Source organism: Notothenia rossii (assembly GCF_949606895.1).
Source record: "Notothenia rossii genome assembly, chromosome: 9".
NCBI lineage: Eukaryota > Metazoa > Chordata > Actinopteri > Perciformes > Nototheniidae > Notothenia > Notothenia rossii.
The window spans coordinates 445,589-453,448 of record NC_136907.1 but is presented as its reverse complement, the minus strand read 5'-3'; the positions used below and the strand labels follow the sequence as shown (position 1 = coordinate 453,448).

General features: G+C 42.0%; 2 protein-coding genes across 2 annotated transcripts in view; one reads left to right on the top strand and one right to left on the bottom strand.

Moving 5' to 3' along the window:
• Window positions 1–4,781, bottom strand: part of LOC307018825 (GTPase IMAP family member 7-like) — a 17,675-nt gene extending 12,894 nt beyond the window's left edge. Inside the window, exon 1 of the mRNA XM_079649268.1 lies at window positions 4,580–4,781. The gene's annotated coding sequence lies outside the window, so the exon portion shown is untranslated. The remainder of the gene's footprint in view (window positions 1–4,579) is intronic.
• Window positions 4,782–5,265: 484 nt separating this feature from the next.
• LOC307018389 (uncharacterized protein) lies at window positions 5,266–7,727 on the top strand (the record flags this gene model as incomplete). Its single annotated transcript, XM_079648620.1, has 4 exons — window positions 5,266–5,316; window positions 5,430–5,592; window positions 5,833–6,638; window positions 6,773–7,727. The coding sequence occupies 3 exons, from the start codon at window positions 5,266–5,268 to the stop codon at window positions 6,351–6,353; spliced, it is 735 nt and encodes a 244-aa protein (XP_079504746.1). The 3' UTR covers window positions 6,354–6,638; window positions 6,773–7,727.
• Between the last annotated feature and the right edge of the window lie 133 nt (window positions 7,728–7,860).

The following is a 7,860-nucleotide window of genomic DNA, read 5'->3' as shown; positions in this document are numbered from 1 at the left end:
GGAAATCTACTTGTTTTCAATAGATGTGTGTGGTTAATTACTTTGTATTAATAATAACAGTATGTGTAAAGGAAGCTGGAAATATACAATGTGAAACCTTTTATTTGAAGTAAAGATGTGAACAATAGCTCAAACAAATGGAGGGGCTATAGGACAGATGAGTGTGTTCTCTATATTGGGCCTGTGTGAAGTTTGACTATTTGAAAAGCATCTCTAATACTGCTTAAGAGCATAGGTAATGTGTTCCTCGTTGTTATTTATATGAAAGTAATTAACATGTATTACGTATATTTAGCCAACTATAACAACTATATCTTAAAACATACTTTTAACTTGTGTGTGGCAGTCAGGAGGCGGGAAGATGGACTCAGGGACAAAGAGCCATAAAGGGGATGTGTGTGTGCTGGCTGCAAGATGTGAAATAAGATAAGGAAACTTGTTGTTTAGAGCAGGTTCGTACCAGACACCAAAAGGTATCTGTTCTTCGTCAAACTGAAAGAGACTTTTTGTTTCCGGGTTTCTTCTGCTGTGTCGCACTGATTGGGTACGACAGGCCATGTGTTGGTCTCTCCCAATAAGATGACCTCTGGGGGAAAGCACGCACACACCTCCTCCTGTGTTTTAGTATGAAAGCCTGTGTTTTCCTTTGGTTCGCGCTCTTGTTTTTCAGGCGGACCAGAGAGTGAGACAGGAGAAAGAGCAGGAAGTACTTCCTTTGTATTTGTATTGTTACTTTGTGTCATTAAAGCAAGATTATTGTTTCACTTGCATTCTGGTGTTTCTTAATCCCTTCCTTTGTACGAATTTACCCAGCTCATCAAACGACACGCGGAGACGAGGTTGGTTTTAAACATCTTCCAAATCTCCAACAGTGATCTGCACAAAAATACTCTTAACTCGCTGAAATCTTGACAGATTTACAAACGGTTTGGTTTATTATAAACATTATTAGCATGGCTATGATACAGGATGCTTGGACATGTTGAAATGGCAGCTTTTCTTTGTGTATGTGGTTGTATTTATTAGCTGGCTAATAACAAGAGGCTGTGAGTGAGACCTAGTATTACAAAGTTGACCCTCCAACTTTACACCAGTGGGAGAGGCAGAGCTGCTCTTTCTTTTCAACATAACTTAAGTTACACATGATTTCTTCCAAGTGGTTTGGCTTGTTAAAAACATCTTGCATTATGATACAGGAATTTGCTGGCTTTGTGTTTACAGAAGTACCTGACTATGCCGGACTTTTGACTCTGTATTAAATCTTCATGTTCCATGAGACGCAGCACTGTGTTCCCCACATATGTTTATGTTTGCTCAGTCTCTCTAATAAACCCATAACATGGTTGTGAAAGAATACCAAAGCTGAGGCTGGACGATGATTGATTGTTGGTGTGCCATGTGTCACCGTGTGTCTTATAAAAGTACAATGGGAGCCAGAGCCTTTTCTTATCAAGCTCCACTTTTGTGGAATCAGCTTCCAGTTTGTGTTCGGACGGCAGACACCCTATCCGTTTTTAAGAGTGCGCTTAAGACCTTCCTTTTTGATAAAGCTTATAGTTAGGGCTGATTAGATTCAGCCCCTAGTTTTGCTGATATAGGCTTAGTTTGTCGGGGGACATCTTACTTCTTCCTTCTCTCTGTCTATACCTGTGTACTCTCATGTTCCGATTAACCCAGCTTCCCCAAATGTCTTTCTTTTTGGTGTCTATATACGCCGCGATCCGGAGTCATGGATGATCCTGCGGTCCTGTGTCATGGATTGCGAGTCCTGGATCTTGAGTCGTGGCTGTGGTCCTGGATCATAAGTCCTGGATGGATATCCTGGTGGATTCATCTTCTTATTATACACACATGCATTTCCAAACATTTGGTCTACCTATGTTACAAATGTATTATCTTTTCAATTTACACACGGCCTCTATTGCACGTCTGTCCGTCCTGGGAGAGGGATCCCTCCTCTGTTGCTCTCCCTGAGGTTTCTCCATGTTCCCCTTTAAACTGTGGGGTTTCTCTGGAAGTTTTTCCTTGTACGATGTGAGGGTCTAAGGACAGAGGGTCTAAGGACAGAGGCTCTAAGGACAGAGGGTCTAAGGACAGAGGGTCTGAGGACAGAGGGTCTAAGGACAGAGGGTCTAAGGACAGAGGGTCTAAGGACAGAGGGTGTCGTATTGTCATACTGATATTCTGTACAAACTGTGAAGTCCACTGAGACAAATGTAACATTTGTGATATTGGGCTATATAAATAAACATTGATTGATGATTGATTGATTGATTATTGGTTTGGTGTTATACTGTATTTTATTGTGTGCAGCTGGTCGTTATCTCCAAGACACATTTAAAACAAATAACCTTGAACCTTGAAGCCCCATCTCTCCCCACCTGCTCCTGCTTCCTACATCCCCTCCACACCACACCAAGTTGTTCTTCTTAATAATAATAATAATAAATTTATTTTGGGGGGCCGCCTTTCATAACACCCAAGGACACCTTACAGGGCACAATATAGGGAACCATTTAAACAGTGGATTTAGTGAGATATCAGCCGGGGTGAGACAAGACAAACCACAGATGGACTACAGAAGGACACAAAAGGACACATGGTACAGTTTATATTATTCTTGGTCTTTTTTCAATAACACATTTCAAAGGTTCTGGAATTGTTTACAAATCTAGAAACTAAATACAAAACTAGGATGAGATGAAGATCTCATGTCAAAAATAATTGTGATAAATGAGACAGAGCTGGCCGGTCTGTGAGCTCATTTCATGTTGGTTTGGTTCTTCTGATAAAGGTGTGAATATCTAAATAATATACCACCATATGCTATTGTCATTAGTTGTGTCCCTGTTCTTCAAGCTAAGGCATTGCTAAATTAACAACTCTTGGCTCACAGAGTGGTAACATGAGACCAATTTTTATATATAAAATATAAATGTATTTTCATTTTATAATTTATTTTAAATATTAACAATATAATAAAATAAATGGAAATATATACACCGGCTAATATTTAATATAAATACCTTGTGTGTGTGTATAGCTATTGCTTTATCTGATTAATGTTATTTTCATAAGAAAGTCCATGATTATAAGTATGCAGTATCATAACTACATCTTTGATGTTTATAAAAAACAAATTGGTTGAAAATTGAGCAAGCTATGGTTATTTAAATAGTAAACCATAATGTTATGAATGAGAGAACTGCCTGTGGCAAGATGGCGGCCAAGTGGCAACGTCGGTCTCCATTGGCCAGCAGCGCGGGTGAGTCATCTAGGGTTGCGTTCCGATAATCCAAAAATCAGCTCCTAAATTCTAACCCTATTTCCTATCCCTTGACCTCTGAGTGAAAGGTCACGGGGTTAAGGGATAGTGGATAGGAGAATTCAAAAGGACTTAGGAGAAGAGACTGCGGTGCTTTAGAGAATCGACTGCTCTTTCACTATCCGACGTATTTATGATGCGCCAGCGGACGTCATTGTGTGCGTCTGCTGCTGTGGGGAAACTATGGAAACTACAGTTTTCTATACAGCGGACTACAACATGGATGTTTAATAAGAAGGAGGGACTCATCTAGAGACTCTGCACCGTGCTCTGATGCTGTTGCTTTATGCTTTATGAACAACAGAGAAACATATTCTTCATGACCAAAGCTGGAATTGAAATAAAAAGTAAAGTGAAACTTCTGCTCGTCACCCTCTCCCTCCGGTCCACATTAATACAAATGATCCCAATACATATGATTGATGAAAAGATCTTCAAATCAATACAAATGTATTTATTATAAACGTTAGTCCTTAACACCTATCACTGTGTATATCATTCAAACATCTTTTAAAAGTTGAACAAACCCCACACAGCTCAGTGAAATGTTGACTTTATTTGATCATTTCAGTAAAAACTAACGTTCATATTTCTCTTTTTGATTATAATACTGATGAACGTTCAAAACAAAGCACTTTGGCAACTTACCACATACGTTTTAAAATGCTTAATAAGCACCGTAAATAGGCTTGGGCGGTATCATTTTTTTCATACCGTCATACCTTGCTGACATCATACCGTGGTATACGGTATATGACGGTATGACTTGGGTCGACTTGAGCGAGGTGGCGTTCGGCGGCAAATAGATGTTTCGAACAGTATATTATATGTTCGGTGTAAAATGCAGCCCGAGCCGGTAGACGCTCGCAAAGTGCCGCGACGTGCGCGCAGGTGCAAAACAAGGGCTGCATACATGACACATTGTGCAAATGGCACATTTTGAGATCGGATACAGGACGCGTTTGTAGATGTCTGACGTTGTTTCCATAGTGAGCTAAGTTAACAATATATCATCATACATAAACATTTTCCGGGAGTAAATACTTGACTTATTGAATAAAGTTTGCTATATTCACTAACTAGTTTGGCAATATTATTCCGTGCATGTGTTAAAAACCTTATTTCCATTTGATTCATTGGATTACTCGTGTGAATGTTTAGCACGTTAATGCTTTCGTTTTTAAAACCGTCCGACCTCCACTACAAAACCATCAACCAGTTGCATAGGATTAAAAAATGTCAACACTCACTCACCCCGTCTTAAACGTTCCCAAAGAAGTGCCTCCGTCTCTCGTTGTGCTGGATGAAGTCACTGGCGACGAGTAAACCCAAAATAGTCCCAAACAGGCGCAGAGGCATTTTTCTTTTTTACTAGTTGTCCGAGTTCGGGGCCGGCAAATGCTGCTGCCATCTTGCTCAGCTCAGCTCTGTGCTGAGCTCTGAGAGCGGGAAAGACGGACTGTCCTCCCCTGCCCTCTGCTGGCGCGTGCTGTGCATTACAACCAATGTCGTCCCTGTCAAAACTCCGTGTCAGTGGAATAGAATGAAACGCATCTGTGATTTGGCGCACAGTCTGTGACGTCACGGTATTGAAAATCATACCGACGGTATTTCGAAATACCCTGGTATACCGTAATACCGTCATACCGCCCAAGCCTAACCGTAACTTTCATGATATAACTTCTCCGTCATAATCGTTTGTGTCCGTGAACGGCCGACTGTTGAATGACGCAAATGCTGCGGCTGCAATGCATTGTGGGGCAGCATTTTCTCCTCTCCTTTCGGTGAGGGAGGTCCGGTAGTTCCTAAGCTGAAGGAGGTTATAAAGGAAGTTTGAAACCTCCTTTCCTTTCATTTGGAGAATTGGAACGGCACTTATCATGGCTGCCACTGAGGGACTTCCGGGTCATTTCACTTGGTTAGGAAGGTTCCTAAGCTAAATGGACTATTGGAACGCAACCCTAGTGTTTATATTTATCAAGATACAGTCGGCAAGCGAGGGAACACCCACAAAACGTCACATCCGGTTCGCGCTGAGGGGGAAAACAAACCGGCTTCCACAATGCCCAGGAGCTGCTGTGTGCCCTTTTGAACAACTAACAAGCTTAAAGATCCAAATCTAAAATTGTATATTTTGCCCAACGGGAGCACAGAGCCCAGGAGAAGAACCCGGTGGCTTCAAGCGATCCGTCGGGAGGATGAGTTTGGCCACCTGTGGGATCCAAAATCCAAACATGTGTACGTCTGTAGTCAGCACTTCATTACAGGTATGACAACGTTATTCACACGATAACAGTTAAATTGTTTCGTAGTTAACATGAATGTTCAATTACTAGTTTTAAGAGAAGTTAACTAACTACTACGTTATGCAGGCTACGTTGCTTGAGTATACAAAAACACAGCTATGCTAACATCACTGGTGGTAGCTTCCGAGCTTTCTGCAGTTAAAATGTATTTCACCCCCTTCTATCCCCTTCTCATTTCGTTTGTGAACTGTCTTGCCCTAGCCTTAAAAAACGAGGACATAGCCCACCCAGACTACACACCCTCGCTGTTCCCACATAAAAAGACAAAGTTTCCCAGGTCAGTACTTCAGAGGCTGGAGAGATGGAGGAAGCGTGAGGGTGTTCAGTCTGCCCAACCAGAATCCCCAACATCAGAGGGCCCAGCACCAGAAGCCCCAACATCAGAGGGCCCAGCACCAGAAGCCCCGGCACCAGGATCCCCAACATCAGAGGGCCCAGCACCAGAAGCCCCAGCACCAGAATCCCCAGCACCAGAAGCCCCGGCACCAGAATCCCCAACATCAGAGGGCCCAGCACCAGAAGCCCCGGCACCAGAATCCCCAGCACCAGAAGCCCCGGCACCAGGATCCCCAACATCAGAGGGCCCAGCACCAGAAGCCCCGGCACCAGAATCCCCAACATCAGAGGGCCCAGCACCAGAAGCCCCGGCACCAGGATCCCCAACATCAGAGGCCCCAGCACCAGAAGCCCCGGCACCAGGATCCCCAACATCAGAGGGCTGAAAACAAGCTGAGATATTTGTCTTTTTGATAGCATGCATAAAGTGTGGGGTTTTTGTAATACTTACCTGGCTGTCTGTGTAAATGTACACAATTTATAGATAAGTATTACTAACGACTGTCTCTTCTCACAGAGCTATCACCGACTCAAAATACAGTATTTCATTGCATGTCACCCATCTGACTCTATCACATATCTCTCCAAAGGCTGGGGAGGGAGGGCTTCAGGTGTGCATATTGTAAGGAACTGACTTCTTATCTCAGAAGTTTCACCAAGCAGGAGATCAGGTAACAATTCAACTGTTTTTTTCTATTTCTAATTTAAGTCTTATTTGTGAATTTATTATTTATCCATAGTTACCATTTTTGAGTTACAGTTGAAGTAAAGTAGTGTTTTTAAGTATTTGTTATGTTTATTTCAGATTTTAGTCGACAGGGGCTTCCCTTTGAAGGATGACTTTTCTGTTCTGGGTGCACAGCTCATCACACCGTCTTTCACGAGTGGCCGAAAACAACTGTCTGCCGAAGATGTTGCAAATTCTTGTGTGACGTCGAACATCAGAATTCACATCGGTAAGTATAGAGTCAGCAGTCAGATTCATACAGTACGTACATTCTAATGTTTTTGGTATTCAGAGGGTGCTGCATCATCAAATCACTGTTGCTACTTGCCGCTGACGTGGGTCACATTTCCCTAACTAAATGAATTACTGTAACAGTACAGATCCGGGTTAACACGTGCTGAGACGTTATTCAATTAATCCCATCAACGAGTACATGTAATCCCTACTTTGTAGGGTGTCTTAAGATAACATTTGATCTTAAAAACATGTTATTCTATATTTAAATACATTGAACTGTTGTTCACATTTAGTGCAATATCAAGAGAACAGGATAACAGGAAGTTAACAGGAATCTTTCTTTAACATGAAAAAGAAACACTAACTATAGGACACAATGCACTGACGATATGATATAACGGTTAACTGTGCTACTCCTGTGAAACTCAAACATAACAATGAAGATAAACAGCATTTTAACAACAAATATGTGATATGTGGTCTGAGAGAGTCACTGGTGCCCTGAAGAGCCGGCACCACATTCTGGATGGCCCACTTCCTCTGCGCCTGGTGAAGAGACTGCAGGATGAAAGCACTAATGAACTTGTCTGGCAGTGTCATGTACAACCGTTACAGAATCTGAGAGTAAGAACAAAATCAATGCAGTAATTTAACAATGAGCATCAGAGAACAATGTTTTATGCAACTTTTTTATACAACGAAGAAGTCATTATTCCAATTGTGCCTTTTAACAGGTTTCAGTTGAGACATAATCTCTCTAATCAAAACCACTTGTTTTTTTTCATATCACAGCGATGTTACGAGAAAACAGAACAAGAATGGACATCTCCACCCTCTGCTCACTCCTTTCCTGTAAGTTAAACTATACAGGTCCATCCAGTGGCGGCTGGTGGAAAATATTTTAGGTGGGGCTGTGGAAATGGTGACCA